The sequence below is a fragment of the Cavia porcellus genome, unplaced genomic scaffold (assembly GCF_034190915.1).
Source record: "Cavia porcellus strain 051 isolate PalLab524CR breed Dunkin Hartley unplaced genomic scaffold, mCavPor4.1 scaffold_8, whole genome shotgun sequence".
In the NCBI taxonomy this organism is placed as follows: Eukaryota; Metazoa; Chordata; class Mammalia; order Rodentia; family Caviidae; genus Cavia; species Cavia porcellus.
The window spans coordinates 67,491,960-67,511,099 of NW_026947491.1; the positions used below are offsets into that span (position 1 = coordinate 67,491,960).

Sequence of the window (19,140 nt, forward strand, 5' to 3'; positions counted from 1 at the left end):
GAGATGTTTGATTCTCAGCCCGAGTGCCGGTAGGCTCACGGGAACAGCTAACTGGTTCACCTCTGAGAGGCACCAGGGGCACTTGCTAAGACGGCGCGCAATTGCCTTCTATACAGCAGCCTAAGTCCCAACATCCACAGGAGTTTTTTTGTTTTTTTTTTTACCTTCTGGAAACAATAAGACAGTAGATAACAATAACTTTAAATACAGAAAGAAGAGAATATATCTACTAAGAATTTTGTATCCACATCTTTCAAAACTAAAGGTGAGGAGACTGAGGGAGGAGGATCTCCAGTTCAAGGCCAGCCTGAACTATATAGTGTATAAAAGAAAAAGAAAGAAGAAAAAAAGAAAGAGAAAGAAAGGAAGAAACAAAGAAAGAAAGAAAGAAAGAAAGAAGACAGCAAGAGAGAGAGAAAGGAAAGAAGGAAGCCTACAAACCTCTGCACATGACTAAATACTTGGGTAATGTGTATGCTATGCTGTTTTTCTTAATATTCTCTTTCAAAAATAATCATTTAATCAAAGATGCTAATGATGTGTTTTAATGGCTATTACATACATGAAGTTAAAATTCATGATAAGTATAAAAGTCTGAGAGGCCAAATGGAAGTGTACCATGCTAAGGTTCTTGTACTTCATGTAAACTGAGATAACTGTAAGAGATGCATACTATAAACTCTAAAGAGTCTAATAAAAAGAGAAATAGCAAATAAGTTTACAAAGCAATTATAGTGAAGTTTTTAAAAATACTTGATTAATCTAAGGAAAAGCAGTGAAAGAGGAAGGGGAAAAGAACAGAGGAGATAAAGAAGATGACAACTTCAAAAATAATTACGTCAATAGCTATCTCAAGTGGAAATGGTATAAATGTCCAAATTGAAAGACAAAGATTGAATATTGGGTAAGAAATTGGGAATTAGTTTTATTGCTGCTTATAGGAAATATACTCTAAACATAAAAACACAGATTAAAAGTAAAAGAATGATTTACCATGCTAACATTGGTTAAAAGAATCCTAAATGCTATTATCATCATATGATGTATAATTTAAGCATAAGATATTAACAGGCGTAAAAGTCATTTCAAAATGTTAAGAGGGTTAATTAAGAGAACTTAAGAATCCTAAATATTTGCACTTCATATGAAGCAAAAACAAGTAGAACTAAAAAGAGAAATAGATAATGCAAAATTAGTATCAGAGAGCTTAACACTCTTAACCGTAATAGTATAAGCAAGTAGACAGATGATCATCGAGGTCATAGCTTAGCACAACACGCTGAACCCACTTTACCTGACTGACCCTGACAGACTGCATCATCCACTAATAACAGAATACATTTTATTCAACACACATGGAATATTTACCAAAATAGGTTGCATTTTGGGTCATAAAACAAGTCTTTATAAATTTAAGTAGATTAAATATATATAAAATGTATTTTCTGAGCATAATGGCAAAAGACTGCAAATTAAATTCAAAGTAAAAAGAATAAATGAAATAATAAAGTCAGAAATAAATGAAATAATAAAATTAATAGAGAAAATTTTAAAATCTCAAGGTGTTTGTTTGAGCAATAAAACTGATAATTCTTAGACCACATTGATTAGGGAGAAAAAGATGAAAGTCAAACATTAGATTACAGCACCACATATTTCTCAAACATTAAAATGATGATATTAGTAATATTTATACCAATAATTTACATTTTAAATAAAATTGAAATATTCCTCAAAAGATACAAATTATAATGAAATAAAAATTACAGTGCAATATGTCTCACAAACATAGGAACAAAATCTTTGACCAAAATTTAGCAACTGACCCAGAAAAAGCATAAAATACCTTGTCCAAATGGGATTTATTCCAGGAATTTAGAGATCATTTAACATTCTAAAATCAATCCAAGTAAATTGTAATGTTAATCAGCCTAAAAATAAGGATCATACAATCATTTAAATCGATTCAGAGAAACTCAAATTTATTCCTGATATAAACTCCCAGCAAACTAAAAACAGAATATCTTAAGCCTAATAAAGAATATCTACGAAAAAACTTGCAGTTCACTTTATAACACACAGCAAAATCTTTTTTTGTAAAATACTAAATAATAAATATGTTAAGCTTTGTGTGCCATATTCAATATCTATTATTTGTTAATCTTCCTTTTCTTGTTTTCAGTTACCCTTTATAAATGCAAACAAATCCCTGATTTACAGACTGCGCAAAAACAGCCCGTGTAGTCTATGTGTCATATTTTATGACTTCAGGCTTATAAGTCTATGTAGAAAACTCAATAGAATCTACCAAAATTTTGGGGGGCCTGATCAGTTTGGCTATTTCTTGGAATACAAAAATCAATACACAAAAGTCCACTGCATGTCCACAAAATAGAAATGAATAATCAGAAATTGAATTAAAATAGCAATACCACTTATAATAACACCAGAAATTATCTAGGGATTAACCTGGAAAAATAGGTGATAGACCTCTATGCTGAAAACAACATTAGAGAAATTAACAAAGGTAAAACTAACTAGAGAAATGTACACTTTCATGAATTTGAAGACTCACCATTTGTTTACTAAATTGATCTATGAATTTCAATACAATCTTAATAAAGACCTCAGAAGACTTTTATTATAGAAATTAACAAACTGATCATCAAATTCATATGCAAAAGCTAAACACTTAGAATTACCAAAATGTTTTAAAAAGAATAACTTGAGGAGTTAACATCACTGCTTTCAATAATTATTTAAACTACAGAGAAATCACAGCATTATGGTGTGGCATAAAATTATACAAGATCATTTTACAGAATAAAGCCTAGAAATGAGTTGACACATGGATAAACACATGTATTCAATTTATATTTTATAAGGCAATGCAGAAGAAAAGCAATAGATTTTCAGTAAATGATGCTGAAACAGTTATCCGTATGGGAAAAGAAGTTTGGAATTATACAAGATACCAAAAAAAAAAAAAAAATTCAAAATAGACTGCAGACCTAAATGAAAAATCTAAAACTATAAAGCTTTTGAATGAGAACTTTGTGACCTTTACGTAGTCAAAGATATTTCTAACTACCATATCAAAAGCATGATTCATAAAAGAATGAATTAATACATTGAATATTATTAAAATTTAAAACATCCAAAGACATTAAAAGAATGCAAAAATAATCAATAAACTGGAAGAAAGTCTGGAAAACATATCAAATAATGGACATACTGATAATAAGGAAAAAACACTGACACCTCAATATTCTAAAAAATTTTAAACTTACTCTTGAGAAATAAACACCTGAAAAAATGATTAATCACTAAGGAAAAGCAACTAAAACCATAATATATTACCACTACTGAATTATTAGAATGGCTAGAAGCTGGCCATTGCATGTGCTGAAGAGGACATGAAGGACTTGGAGTTCTCCCTTACTGTTAAGTAGGTATTCGTTTAAGGATTTATGCACAAATGGTCTAAATGTCCATACCCACTTCATTAGAAGTTACCAAGAGCCTGAACAACTCAAATGTCTACCAACAGTTGAATAAACTGCAGTATTCTTCAGTCAAATACCATTTGTATTATTATGATTGTCTTTGCGTATTCGAGGTAAGTAACACTTTTGTAAGTCTTTCACATGCACAGAAATGAAAAATCAGGAGAGGTTTGTCAAAATGCTTTGGCTTATATAATTTAAAACTAGGCAAAATAACTATAAACTCTGCATAGGTGGTCAGGTGCTACCAGAACTAGATAAGATGACTATAGTACTGTACTTTTAAATTAAACTACAGAACATTATTTCATTTGAAATTTAAATTTTACTTATTCCATTTACCACAGAAATAATTATAACATCTATGATAAAAATTTTGTGGCTTTCATATTCTACTACACTGGGTTCATACATAATTTATGATTTATGTGTTTGGGAACATCCTGTAAAGAACATCCTGTAAACTACTGACATCCAGTAGTTTATTTTTCACACACAAAAATAATTGACTGTAAAGTTTTGACAAAAGTTACTGCTGTTTTCTCTTTTCAGTATTCATGAGTGAGAGACAAAACAACCTTGGTAAATTACATACAAATTAGCAAATTAATAGTCATTTGGCTGTAAGTATTTCTTCTTTTCACAGAGGAAATTTTAAAAATGATCTCCCTTACACACAAGGACCACCCTGCACGATGTGCTCAACAGAAGAGAGATGTGTAAACAAGCTCTGCCGTGAGTAAAATAGAAAACAAAATCATAACATTATTATAAATTCATTATATTTTTAAATATGGTCCTCCAACTTACAATTTATGGATAAGATTTGATTGCTTCTGACAATGAATCATGAATGATTTATCATAAAGGATCGCATTTAAATTCAGATGATCCTTCCCATCTTCACTATTTTCCCTCTGACGCTAAAGGACAGAAAAAAATGAGATACAACCATGATCCAGTTTGCTGGACCAAAGTACCTACTGGCTGAAATGTTTATTTTATAATTCCTTCTATTCATTTTCTTTTATTAATTATTAGAATAATGACTTATTTATCAGTAAACATTAATCAATGCCCAAAATTAGCTGTGAAGTAAAATTAACATATTTGTCTTCCAGTATCAGGAGGTTTTTTTGTTGTCGTTCAACACAAATATTCTTTCTTAGGATGGAATATTCTGCTGGAAAAAGATGCTTATGTGTGTAACCATGAAAGGAAAGAGATACAAAAATAGTGTTTATCCAATTATTTTATTTCTATGAAGTTCAAAATGAGGTAAAATTAATCTGTGTTTTTAGTTGGTACAGAGAGTTACTGTGGAGGAATTAGTGTTTGAGAGACTACAGTAAAAGGGCTTCCTGCACCTATGCTGTGGCTACTTCGTGCGTGCTCTTTGTAATAATTCATCAGTCTTTCCATTTATCGGATATAAATTTCAAGAGAATATAGTAGAAGTTCCCTTCAATTTCAGATTTAATTAAAAGTAGTTTTAAAAATAAATTCATCATTTATATCCTATTTATAAGCTGATGTTTTCTAGTCAAAGAGAAAAGTAACAACGCATTGGTTTATTTTACTTTCTACCCAGCTTCCTAGTCAGTCACTATTTGCCTGACTTTGTCTCCCTCCTAATTCTCTTACTTCTCTCCAAACTGTTTTATACATAGAAACTCAAGTCAAATAAAATGATTTTTTTTCTTAAATTCCTCAGTGCCTTTTTATTACAATGAAAGAAAAATTTGATTCTGTATCGTGTGACTAACATGACTAAGCACAATCTAGTTCAGGTCTCTTCTCTCCTACTGGACATTTGTTTTCCTCTCAGAAACAGATAGCAAACTCCAGGATCCCTGACGGTTTCTTTTTTTCATTCATTTTGTTTTCTTTTCTCTTGGTTTTGGTAGAGCGATCTGGTTTTTGTTGTGGGGTGCATTGTTTTCAAACATCTAGAAGTGGAAACTGGTTTTCAACTTCTTGAATAAGACCTAGCTATAGTGTTAGCTCTGAGCGGCACACACTATAAGTCTGGAAACTTTGGCTTTTTTTTTAACGTATTGAAAGTCCTCAAGCATATAAAAAAAATGCATGGTATCCTATCGGAAAGGTGACTTCGAGAAGCCACTTCGCTGCTTCAGCTCCGACGGAGCCATATGTAAATGTTGGCATGATGTTGAACCCTGCTGATATCATACAGCAGAGGAATTACCTAGAAGAACCAAAGAAACCAGACAATTGTGAGAAATACTAATAAATTGTTTTGATTTTAAGTTTTGGAGAAGTTTGCTTCACAGCAGTAGATGATGGAAACACTTATGAGGCTTGGAAAATTTTTATTAAACACTTAACATGTGAGACAAAATGTAAACGTTTCCACCTTTTCTCTGATAGTAAAGGTTGTTTATCTGAATTCAAATAAAATTTAGTTATGGATGGGTTCAATTTATGTAAGGTTAGTCAACTTCAGCTGTCCCTGCTCCAGGAGTGTAGACTCCCAGAGATTTCCAATGAGATGCTGGTATGTTCCATTGAGGCCACTTCCCTGCTGGATTTTGACTTCTGCTCTTTAAGGCTTTAGTGTCATGAAATGGCTGAACACGTCTCTGCTTTCCAGAGCCTTCAGTCTAGGTGTCCAGCCTCTTGTTCTTCACACCATCAATATTAAACAAGTTACTAGAGTACAGAACAGGCACGTCCTGTCCATTCTCCTCTCCTCTTCATCACACCTGGATCTTGATCCTTCAATTCTCCAGTTGTATCTCTCTAGCTCTGCAACTCTAGCAAAAGCTTTACTGTATCCATTTCCAAATATCAGGCTCTGCCTGGGCAAAATCCAGGTTTTCAGCCTTATTCTTGAGCCCAGAATCAGGAGCGTCTCAGGAAAAAAAAAAAAAAGCAGCCTTTCTTATACCAACTTCTATCTGTATGAATCTCCTGCTTTGAAATCTCCCTCTAGTTTGCTGCTCTAAGGAAATTCTGAGGCTTTAACACTGAGTTTTGTTAGACTTAGGAACGATTTTCTAGCTGTGGTTGATGGGAGCTTTTGTCAAGGAGATGGAAGCAGCCACTGACAATGGACTCTAAAACAGCACCACAGTCTGCATGGGTCATAGGCCTGACTGGAGGTGTTTCCCAATTTGCTCTTTTTTCCAAATTATTCAGGTATTCTCAGCCCTTTGCAAATTAAAATTAGGAAAAGCTATCAATTCCACTAAATTGATTTTGGTTAGCATTACATTAAATGCATAGGTAAACTGGGAAGATTTATAAATTTGGCAAGAATTGACATCTTCACAACATTCACTATTTCCTCATATTAAAAGTTCATTTAAGATTTCTCAGAGCTGGGTGTGGTGGCTCATGCCTGTAATCCCCAGCACTCAGAAGGCTGAGGCAGCAGGATCATTGGGAATTCGAGACCAGCCTAGGTTACAAAGTGAGCTCATGACCAGCCTGAATTACATACAGAGACCCTGACTCAAAAAGACAAGAAAAAAAGTTCATTTAGTATTTCTAAAATGGCTTTAAGTTTTAAAATTTTCCCAGAAAAAAACACTGTACATCGAATTAGAATCTTTAGTGACATAGAAGTATTTATATTATATTTAAAATTACATTTCCTAATAAATTTGGCTGATTTAAAAAATATAAATGTTCTGACCCAGGAGTCTATTACCCAGGAAACTTGCTAAACTCTTTTGTTATTTCCAATAATTTATTGATTCACTTGAATTTTCCCTAATAATCACGTTACCTGAAGGATAAAGGCATATCTTGTCCTTTCTTCTAATCTTTATATCCAATATTTGTTTTATTAATAGTAACAGGCAGCGGATTCTCCAGGACAATGTTGTATATAAACTGTAAGAGAGGATACCCTTCTCTTAACTGACTTAAAAGACCATGTTTCAATGTTATGCATATTTACCTTATGTTGTTTTAAATTTGTCCTCAGTACCAGGTTACGGAAGTAGTCTCAACTCCAAATTTTTCTAACGATTTCTTAACTTCAAAGAATCTTTAAGTAGAGCAAATTTGCTCTATTAAAATGGCCCTATAGTTTTTCCTTAAGTGTCTAAATGTTGTAAATTTATTAAAGGAGCGTGAAAGCAATTACAGTCATACTGTATAATTTCAAAAGGTACCAGGAGTTAAGTAATGAATCAATAATCCAGTATTACACTGGAAAGTCTTGTGAATCTCACAGGATATTTTATCATAACTATATTAAAGAAAAAAGAAAATTATGAGATTCACTTAGATTTATTTATTTCACTTGTAGATAATGACAAGTATCAGTTCCAGGTTGCTTTTTGGAATAAAAGTTATTAGAAACCATTGACTAACTCAGCATGTGCACTGCATGTGAGAATGAAAGTGCAATTAGGAACATGTAAGGGCTTAATATGGTCAACATGCACATCAGTCACTGACAGAAGATTAAATTCATTGTATATTTTACAAATCTCAGCCTTCAAATTGCTAATTGAGCTTTAATTGGATTTTGCTCTAATTTAACTGTTAACATAAACCAAAAATATTTACTGAAATATGAGTGAGAGATGTGATGGTCATGTAATAGGTTCTACTTACATCTATTAACTAAATGTAAGTCATTGATTTTCAGACACTACAATTCTACTAGAATATTGCTGAATAAATTTGAAATGTTAAAATAATCCAGTATTAAACCACTCTTCCTTTCCTGTGGTAAATTAGATTTGGCCATTCAGTTTTCTTTATAGATATACAGCATCTTAAGATTTTTTATTTTTAATTTCTGCATTTAATTTTAGAATTACCTTTGGCCTAGAGTTTTCCTTCTTCATTTCCCCCTACATGACTTTGACTTCAGACTTATAGTAGTTGTGGAATATGTTGGAAGATAAGAATGTTTATGTCTTTTAATATTTTGGTTACAGTTTAGTAGGATTCTGATTATCTTTAATTTTGAGAAGACATTTTTATAAAAATATTTGTTATATTTGTATGTGTGTATTATGTTTATAAATTTTAATTACTGGGTTAATTTCTTCAATGATTATGTGATATATAAGTTTGGGGAAGGCATTAGCAACTTCTCATACATTTGTCTCTCCTCTAGCTACAGATACGTTATATTTAGGTACTATAACTTTTGACTTATGTATTTTCTCTTTCTTATTGATCACTATTAAAAACCAACCTTTATTTTACTTAACTTCACTTTTTCGGGCAGGAGCTATGGCATAATGTTTAAATAGATAGGTATTGAGTCAGTGACAATTCAGGAGGTGATTATTATCATATGATAAATCATACAAAGTGATTCGAGTCCAAAAACAAAGTAGAGACTCAATAAATTTTAACTAGTATTATAATTAAGTTCCTGATTATTTATTATCAATTGACCCAATTTATATTTTCCATTGTAATTACCACTGTCTGAAATGATTAACTTTTAGATTTTTCTCCACATTACTATAAAAGACTTTCATTTATTCATTTATTTATTGACAGTCATTACATCTGAAGCTCAGACTCATCCTCAATATATAGTAGAAAATGAATGAAAATGAACAAATCAATGGAAAAATAGCAAATTAAAAAAATGAGTTCCTACTCTTTTGAAGATCACTATGTAAAATAACAACCTCAGTTACGTTCCTACCACCTTGTTTTGAAGTCTTGTTTCATCATTGTTTTGGACTCTTTGTTATTGTTATTTACTTGTCTTTTTTGTTTCTTATTTTTGTAGTAACTTGTTTTGTTCTTCCCTCTAATACAGAAAGGATAGATATACATATAAAGGCTTATACATGCCTAGAATTTCTCCTAAACAGTTTATGAGAATCGATTGTATTATGTGTATGAAATAAACAGCTATTTTGTAGAAAAAGAGACATTATGGCATCCATTGCTGATTTCCTACCATCATGCTGTGAAATCCAGTAATAGTATTATTCTGTGTTCAGAGTGGTTTTAGTCTGTCTTGTATTATTTAATTTCAGCATACATGAAGGTGTGAACAGCTATTTTGAAGATAATAAGAGATATTATGGCAGTTGATTTTCCTGTTGTCTGGTTTTGAAGGCCTGTAATGCCTTCATTACCTTGGTCTGATCAGTTTCATACTATTTTGTTTTGTGTGAATTTGTGTATGAATATATAGACAACTATTTAGAAGAAAACAAGAGACATTATGGTAGTTAATACAGATCTCCTGTTGCCTTGCTTTGAAATCTGTGTCAGTTACATTGGTTTCTTCTGATCTGGTTTGTTCTATTTTGTTCTGTTTTACCCTCTTTAAAATAAAAAAAATTACAAATAAAAAAAACAATGAGTTCCTTTAAAAATCAGATATTATTGCAATGGTAAAGTCAGGCACATTTTTGATATAGAAAAGGTGTGAGCAAAATTTGGGGCAAAGAATACTACAAAGATAAAAATTATATTTAAAACTCAAAATCAAGGAATTACATTTTGTCAGGGGTTTGAATTGGACATGGTGAAGCACCAAAAATACAGTTAACTACTTTGTAGCTTTTTCTAGTTTAGATTCTTATGCCTTTAATATAAAAAGTGTTCTAGAAGTATTATAAGCAAGACACCATTGGCAGGCATTTTATAAGATTTTGATGTGCTACAGGGCTTGTGTAGAAACTTTCATTTACCTAAGTTAAAAAATCAAACTAATTTTTCTAAATTGATTATCTTGTTCTTAAGTCAGAAAAACGAGTGAATGCTTTTCATTTTATTTTTTCTTATATTTAAGATCTCTAAAACCTATTGCACTTGCCATAGTACATGTCAAATATTTTAATATTGATTCAATGATTGCTTCCCCCCTGTGATTAAATTGAGCTTTTAATTGTTCCATTTTATTGACAGAACGTAAAGACCTGAAGCCAACGGGGAAAGCACCTCAGCAGATAGTATACAATGTACTTAGCCTAGGTTTTATTCTTCTGAGAGCAATTTAATTGTCATTTATACGTGAGAAAAATGCTTAAATTTTATAATAAAGGAATACTTAATGGTTAAATGTAACTCATTAGAAGTTTAATTCTCTATTAAGTCTTCTGTACTCTTGTCTGTTATCTAAATTTAATGTGTTTTATTTAAAATATACTGTAATTGTATAATGTAAAATGTAAAGTTGTAAAATTATAAATTGTGTCATGTAAAATAATTGTAATTTGGAAAACAGAAAACAATAAAATAAACTCTTAAGCTATTTTTTTTAAATTACTTTTCACATGTCTGGAAAGAGTCTCAATCTCTAATTTTCTAATGGACATGAATTTTTAAAATATTAAATTGTGCCTTAATAAATGGATTAAATCAACTCATTAAATTTCGTAAGTAAAATTAATAAGTACATATGATTTCAAAAGTAAATTTATTTCTTGAAAATTATAATTAATTTTTTAGGATATTGTATTTAAAAATATGTCATATATAAAAAAGAATGTAAATGATGTACCTTTTTTTTGGTACCAGGGGTAAAACTCATGACCTTGCACTTGCCAACCAGGCACTTATGCCGCTGAGCTAAATCCAGCAATAGTGTACCTTTTTAAAGCTGTACAAAATTATCTATCATATAGTATTGCAACTTTCCTACAAACCAAAGAATTATGCAATTCTAGCATTTCTTTTGTCTAAGGAAAAAAATCAAAAGCATTATTCAATGAATTGTTTTAAATGTCACAAATGCTGAATTATTGATTCTTATAAACCATTTTTTTATCTAAGACCAGGCACATTCCACCCTATGTATTTAAAAGCACTATTAAATGGATTTCTAACAAGACTGAGAATTGTTTTGTATATATTGCCAAATATTTAGGAATTTCTACATAACTGGGAGATTCTTGCTATTTTTCACAATGAAACTTAGTGGGAAACATGATAAAACTAAGGTTTACTGGGTGTGGTGGAGCACCCCTATAATCCTAGCTTTTGGGAGGCTGAAGCAGGTAGATCACCATGAGTTCTACACCAATCTGGGCTACATAATGAGTTCAAGGCCAGCCTGAACTGCATTAGCAAGACCTTGTGTCAAAAACCAAAACAATAACAACATCAAAAACTAAGATATGTACAGAACAGGAAGTTGGTGACTTTCAACTCAAATCTAAAGTTACATACATGTAACACTCATTATGTATATTTTTATTTTACTCATTCTATATATTTTTATCATTGAAGATACATATGATAAAAACTAAACAGGGTGAAAGATAAAGGAATTAGAAAATAAGTACTAAGAGGATATATTTAAGGCAGGAAGGTAATAAAACCACTTTTGGCACTTGCATATGGTTTGCTGGCACTATCATCTGTATAATTAATTTAAATTTCTCTTTCAGCTGTAGTGCCAATATGCATCATCATTCTGAATTGACTGGTTTAGCTAAACCTACATAACATAATCTATAATTAAATTTACCTGGGCTCACAAATGACTGCAAGGGAAAGACGTAGAATATATAATCATCACTCTCAGTGGAGCTCCCATCACACCTCAGGAAACTCACACACCATGAGTCCATGTTATCCAGTCAAAACTGACAGACACTCAGCCCTGGACACATCAGAGACACCACACTGATTATTGTCACAACAGCTTAATAAACAGTTTTAGGCATGCACAACAAAGCTGGCACCACGCTAAGTATTAAAAATTAGTTTTAGTTCTTGTCAATGTAAGTGAAAATGATATCGTATTTTGATTTAATAATAATAATGACAAGCATTGAGTAGTGTTTATAATATTTCAAGCATGGATTTACATATTATAAGTAATATAATTTTTTCAATAATTCTGTGAGGTAAATACTAATTTTTGCTTCATACACTCATAGATCTAAACATATTTTCATAAACGGCATTCCAATTTATCAAGACACTGAGAGTTATTTTGTTGTTTTACTTTGTTTTGTTTTGTTTGAGACAGGGTCTCACTATGTAGCCCAGGCTGGCCTCAAACTCACAGTGATCATCCTGCCTCTGCCTCCCCAGTGCTGAGATTATAAGCATGTGCCACCACATCCAGCCTTGAAAGTTATTAAAGTAGGTTTGAAATGCAATCTTTTCATGAAGTTGAATTGTTCAGGCATCTAGCCACATTAAGTACTGACCTGAAAAACATAGGAGTTGTGTATATTTAGGAGTAATATTTGTATATAAATACTCGATGTTATGACCTCTTGGATCAGGACAACCTGTATTTGAAATCATCAGACTTATATTTGTCATGGAATTTGTTTATATACAATCTGCCTTTAGTACGTGAAAATAGAAGTAGCATGAATATTTCTACCATACTGGTGCGGTTTTTTTCTTTTTTGTGTTTTTTCCCTAGCCCTTTGATGGTTTTTTTCTTTTACTTATTTTTCTTTGGAAATGACCTACTCATCTATGTACATTTTTCTAATGGTGTTGGTAACACTTATTTTTTCAGAAATTTTTAATGATTCCTAGCATGTCAGGAATTTTAATCCTGTGACATTTATCCAGCAAGTATCTTTGTCTGTTGTTTTCCTCTTACATTTTAATGAAGTAAAGTTCATATTTCTATTTCCAATGTTGGCTTTTATGTGTAGTACCACCATAATTTTCCCTTATACAGTTCTTCATGTGCCATTATTAAAACAACATATTTACACTACAGAAAAGATCAATTCAGGATTTATGGAAAATAATAGGAAAAGAGTCAATAAATTTTAAAACAATGTATCTTTCCAATAGTACCTATACACAGATAAAAATACATTTCAGGCTCTTTAGCTTTGTTATAGTAATTCTCACTAAATAAGCATGAATAGAAAATTCTGAACCAGCTACTTTTCATTAAAACCAGAAAGTTACAAATTACAGTTAGTTTTCTTAAAATGTCAAGTATAGTGTACAGAAACAATACTTGAGGGATTTTTTACTGTCCAAAATCATTCAATATAAGCAAAAAGCTTAATTGCTTTGTTTCTAATGCATTCCTAGTTTTTAAAAGGAAGTACTATCTGTTAACCAAAACAACATAAAAATGGGTATCACAAATTCAGCAGCAAAGTTTAAGTAAAATAAATGAAAAATATAATTTTCCACATTTCTTGTAAACAAATAAGTAGTTTTGTCAATATTCTCTAACATTTCAAGTACCTTCAAGCAGCTTAATGTGCTAAATTATTGTAAAACTAAGGAAGTTAAAAACTGCAGAGCCAGCTATTTGCTTACTGCTGAGACACAATATGTGACACTCATAATCTAAAGAAAGAAAGGTTTATTTTGTCTCGCTTGTTGTTGGGATTTTAATCTGTATTCTGGCTCCAAGGCAAGACTGCGTGGCAAAGTGGCATAGCAGTGGATAAACAAATCATGACACGGTGGCAAGAAGAGAGAGATAGAGGAAGAGTGGGGGAGATATACCATTGCAAGCCACACCCCCAGTGATCCACTTTCTGGGAACCTGCTTTGCCTCCCAACATTTTATTCAGTTATAAAAATATTACTGGATTAACCCTGAAAGTGCCACCTATGAGCCTATGAGGCTTTACGTGGACATCTAGACATGAACCATAGCAAGTTCCAAATTTTAATATTCAAAAAGTCACAAGCAGCAAAATCTTACTAAAAATATAGCACACCTTTTGATCCTGAGGTAAAAATTATCATTTAGTATTATGTAGGCTGCCACTGGAAAAGGTAAGTTCCTGCACACCATCCCAAGCCCCAGGAGAGTTTAAGATCCTCGCTCCCAGAAATCAAGGACCCACACAGCTTACAGCCACACTAGATGGGGCTCTGAAGGTATCGGCCTGCCTGGGCCACACCCAGTGACTTTGTTTCAATCTAGGGAACTGCACTGCTGCCAGAGGAGGTGAGATCCTGCATACCATCCCAAGCCCTGGGAGAGTTTAAGATCATTGCTCCCAGTGATCAAGGACCCGTCCAGCTTCCAGCCCTAGTAAGCTAGGCTTGGGAGGGTTTGCAGCCTGACTACATTACACCCAGCCACCTTCTTCAATCAGAGGAGTTGAGGGAATATGAAGTGGGTTCCAGTGCATTGGTCCTAGCCTGGGGAGAGCTTTAGACATCCACAGTGGTTAGGTGCCCACCCAGCTTCCTGGAACACTGGAAGTGGCACAGAAGGTTCTGTGGATCTGACTGGACCATGCTCAGCAATGTCCATTCAGTTCCAGGAGCCCAGGGCACAGGAGATAATTTCCAGCATGCCCATAGGAAGCCTTGGAACATCAATTGAAACACAGAAATAAAGGGAAATGATAAAACAAAAGACCAAAATGCAATCTCAAACCTCCAGCCCATCCCAAGAAAGCCTAAGAGCCATGTACATAGAAGAAAATATATGCCATACACCTGAAACCTGAAATGATAGCAACTAAAATAAAGAAGCAACTACGGAAACCTTTAAAGGAATTGAAACTAGAAATAATCTCCCAGGTAAAAGAAGAAATTATAAAAGTAGTGAAAGAGATGCAGAACACATCTAAAGAAGACACAATTTAAAAATTAAAGGAACAAAACAAAAGATTTCCTGGATGAACATATAAGAAACAAATATAAGATACAAACAGAATACATGAAGCAGAGTCAAAGGGATATACAGGAAATCAAAAATTCCATTGAAAGTTGTAAAAACCACCTCAGTGAAAGTGAAGATAGAATTGCAGACCTCGAACACAAGATTTCAGCTAGTGAACAGAAAAGGAAACATCTTTTAAAAATAACAAGGAATCAGGAAACAATTCTACAGCTGCAAGATGATGCAAAGAAAAACAACATAAGATTGATAGGGATAAATAAAAAGAAGGGGACAACACAAATGACATCAATAGGCTATTTACAGAAGAAATTGCTGAAAATTTCCCAAACATGAGAATGAAAACTGACATTACGATTATTGAAGCATGTAGAACTCCAAATAGCCATAACCAAAATAAAACTACACTCAAACATATAATCACCATCTCAGAAATCCAATGTAAGAATAGAATATTAAAAGCTGTTAGAGAGCTATGAAAGAAAACCTATGAGAATTACAGCAGACATCTCAACACAAACAATGAAGTCAAGAAGAGCATGGAGTGAAGTATTTCAGATCCTAAAGGAAAATTATTTCCAACCTAGACTAATGTAGCCTGCAAAACTATCCTTCAAAATGGATCGAGAAATAAGATATTTTTGTGACAAAGAACAGCTGAAGAACTTCATGATCACCAAGCTAACCCTGAAAAAGAATACTGAAAGACAGTTTAGATACACATAGAAAAAACCACTAAGCAAAGAAGACAAACAGAATGGAAATATAAAGATCCAAGAGCAGAAAGAAAATGTGTCAACAATAAACCAATATATAACAGTTATAATCATTAATGTGAATGGTCTCAATTCACCAATTAAAACAGACTGGCAGAATGGATCAAGAAACAACATCCAACCATATGCTGTCTACAAGAAATCCATCTAACACAAAAGGACACTCACAGACTGAAAGTTGAAGGATGGAAAACAATACTTCATGCAATGGGAACTAGAAAAAAGGCAGGGGTAGCTATGCTGTTTGCAGACAGTGTGAACTTCAAACCAAGAATGATCCTAAGAGATAAAGAAGGTCACTACATACTGGTTAGAGGCAAACTTCAAGAGGAAGAGATAACAATCACAAATATATATGCACCAAATTCCAGAGCACCCAGTTATACAGATCAAGTATTAATAGAAATGAAAAATCAAATAAGCAATAACAAAATTATAACAGGAGATCTTAACACACCATCGACACCAAAGGACAGATCAACCAGACAGAAAATCAGCAAAGAAATAACAGAACTGAATCACACCTGTGAACAAATGGACTTCATACACATATGCAAAGTGTTCCATCCAACAACATCAGAATATAGATTCTTCTCAGCAGTACATGGGACATTCTCTAAAATAGACCATACACTAGACCACAGCACATATTTAAATAAATGCAAAAGAGTTGAAATTATCCCATTCATGTTATCATATTATAGCACCATAAAACTAGTAATTAATGATAAACTGCAAAAACCCCACAAACACATGGAAATTGAATAATACACTCTTAAGCAATCAGTGGGTCACAGGGGAAATTAAAGAAGAAATCAAACAATACCTACAAGCAAACAAAAATAAATACAACTTACCAGAATCTGTGGGATGCAAAGAAAGCAGTCCTCAGAGGAAAATATATTGCACTGAGTTCCCACATCAGGAAAACAGAATGAACACAAACAACCTGATGCTACACCTCAAACATCTAGAAAAAGAAAAGCAAATCAAGCCCAAAGCCAAAAAAGGGGAGGAAATTATAAAAATCAGAGCAGAAATTAATGCAATAGAGACTAAGAAAACAATCCAAAGAATCAAGGAATCAAAGAGTTGGTTCTTTGAAAGTATAAATAAAATTTATAAGCCCCTAGCCAACCTTATTTTAAAAAGGAAAGAAAAAACTCAAATTCATGCAATAAGGAATGAAAAAGGTGAAATCACTACACTCTATGGAAATACAGAAGATCATCAACACCTATTTCAAAAACCTCTACTCTCATAGGTTGGATAACACAGAAGAAATGGACAGATTCCTAGAAACATATGAACTACCAAAGCTAGGTCAAGAAGATGTAAAATTGCTGAATAACTCAATTTCTATTAATGAAATTGAAAATTTAATTAAGTCCTTACCTACAGAGAAGAGCGCAGGCCCAGATGGATTCACTGCAGAATTCTACAAGAAATACAAAGAAGACGTAATGATGACACTCCTCAAACTCTTCAATGAAATTGAAAAGGAAGCAATTCTTCCTAAGTCATTCCAGGAAGCAAATATTACTGTAGTACCAAAACCTGAGAAAGACCAAACTAAAAAAGAGAACTACAGGCCAATCTCCCTAATGAACACAGATGCAAAAATTCTCAATAAAATATTGGGAAATAGGATGCAGCAAATCATCAAGAAGATTATACACCATTACTAAGTGGGATTCATCCTAGGCATGCAGGGCTGGTTCAACATACATAAATCAATAAATGTAATCCACCATATCAATAAAGCCAAAGGTAAGAACCACATGATCCTTTCTATAGATGCAGAAAAAGCTTTTGATAAGGTCTAACATTCATTCAGATAAGAACCTTATAGAAAATTGGAATAGATGGAATTTACCTCAATATGATAAAGGCCATCTATGAAAAACCAACAGCCAGCATAATGTTAAATGGCGAAAAGCTGAATGCCTTTACCTTAAAATCAGGCACAAGACAAGGATGTCCTTTATCACCACTCCTATTCAACATAGTACTGGAAATACTAACCAGAGCAATTAGACAAGAGAGAGAAATAAAAGGGGTAAAGCTAGAAAAAGAAGAAGCTAAATTATTATTTGCAGATGACATGATACTGTACATAGAAGACCCCCAAAACGCCATTGAAAGACTCCTAGGTATAATAAATTCATAATAATAAATCCAAATAAATTGGATACAAAGTCAGTACTCAAAACTCAATAGCATTCTGGTACACTAACAACAAAACCACTGAGAGAGAAATAAGAGAAACTACAACCTTAACACTAGCATCTAAAAAAATGAAATACTTAGGAATTAATCTCATGAAGGAGTAAAAAAATCTATACAGGAAAATTATAATACCCTAAAAAAAAGAAATTGAAGAGGATTTCAGAAAATGGAAAGACATCCCTTGTTCATAAATAGGAAGAAGAAATATTGTGAAAATGGCCATTCTCCCAAAACTGTTATACAGATTCAATGCAATCCCAATAAAAATATCATCAGTATACCTCATAGATTAGAGAAAACAGTCCTAAAATTCATTTGGAACCAGAAGAGACATAGAATAGCAAAGACAATTCTAAGCAGGAAAAACAAGGCAGGAGGCATCACAGTCTCTGACTTGAAGTTATACTACAAAGCAACTGTAATAAAAACAACATGGTATTGGAATAAAAATATATCTGAAGATCAATGGAATATATTAGAAGATACAACTACAACTACAAACACAACAACCTTATCTTTGATAAAGGGGCCAAACATGTTCACTGGAAGAATGACAGTCTCTTTAATAAATGGTACTGGGAAAACTGGCTCTCCATATGCCAAAATCTAAAACTAAACACATGCCTATCACCATGTACTAAATTAAAATCTAAATGGATCAAAGATCTGAATATTAAAACAGAAACACTAAATCTGTTGGAAGACAAATCGGATAAAAATCTTGAAGACATAGGGGAAGGTAGAGAATTCACGAGCAGGAATCAAACTGCATTGGAAATACTTGACAGAATCAATAACTGGGATCATATCTTATTAAAAAGTTTCTGCATGACAAAAGAAATCTCCAGAATAGTGAAAAGAAAACATACAAACTGGGAAAAAATCTTAGTGAACTATCCATCAGACAAAGGACTTCTGACTAAAACATATAAAGAAATTTTTAAAAATCAGGCCCTAAAATTCAAAGATCCAATCCAAAAATGGGCATCTGAGATGAATACACACTTCTCAGATGATGAAATACAAATGGCAAATAAATGCATGAAAAAATGTTCATCATCACTAGTCATTAGAGAAATGCAAA

The 19,140-nt window shown here is 32.6% G+C and overlaps 1 protein-coding gene across 1 annotated transcript in view; it reads left to right on the forward strand.

Annotated features, from left to right (window-relative positions):
- The window catches only part of Glipr1l1 (GLIPR1 like 1), a 30,867-nt gene extending 20,355 nt beyond the window's left edge, over positions 1-10,512 (forward strand). The window contains exons 4-5 of the mRNA XM_005006521.2: positions 4,153-4,241; positions 10,377-10,512. Coding sequence (XP_005006578.2) covers positions 4,153-4,241; positions 10,377-10,468 — 181 coding nt within the window. The 3' untranslated portion in view covers positions 10,469-10,512. The remainder of the gene's footprint in view (positions 1-4,152; positions 4,242-10,376) is intronic.
- The last annotated feature ends 8,628 nt before the right edge of the window (positions 10,513-19,140 follow it).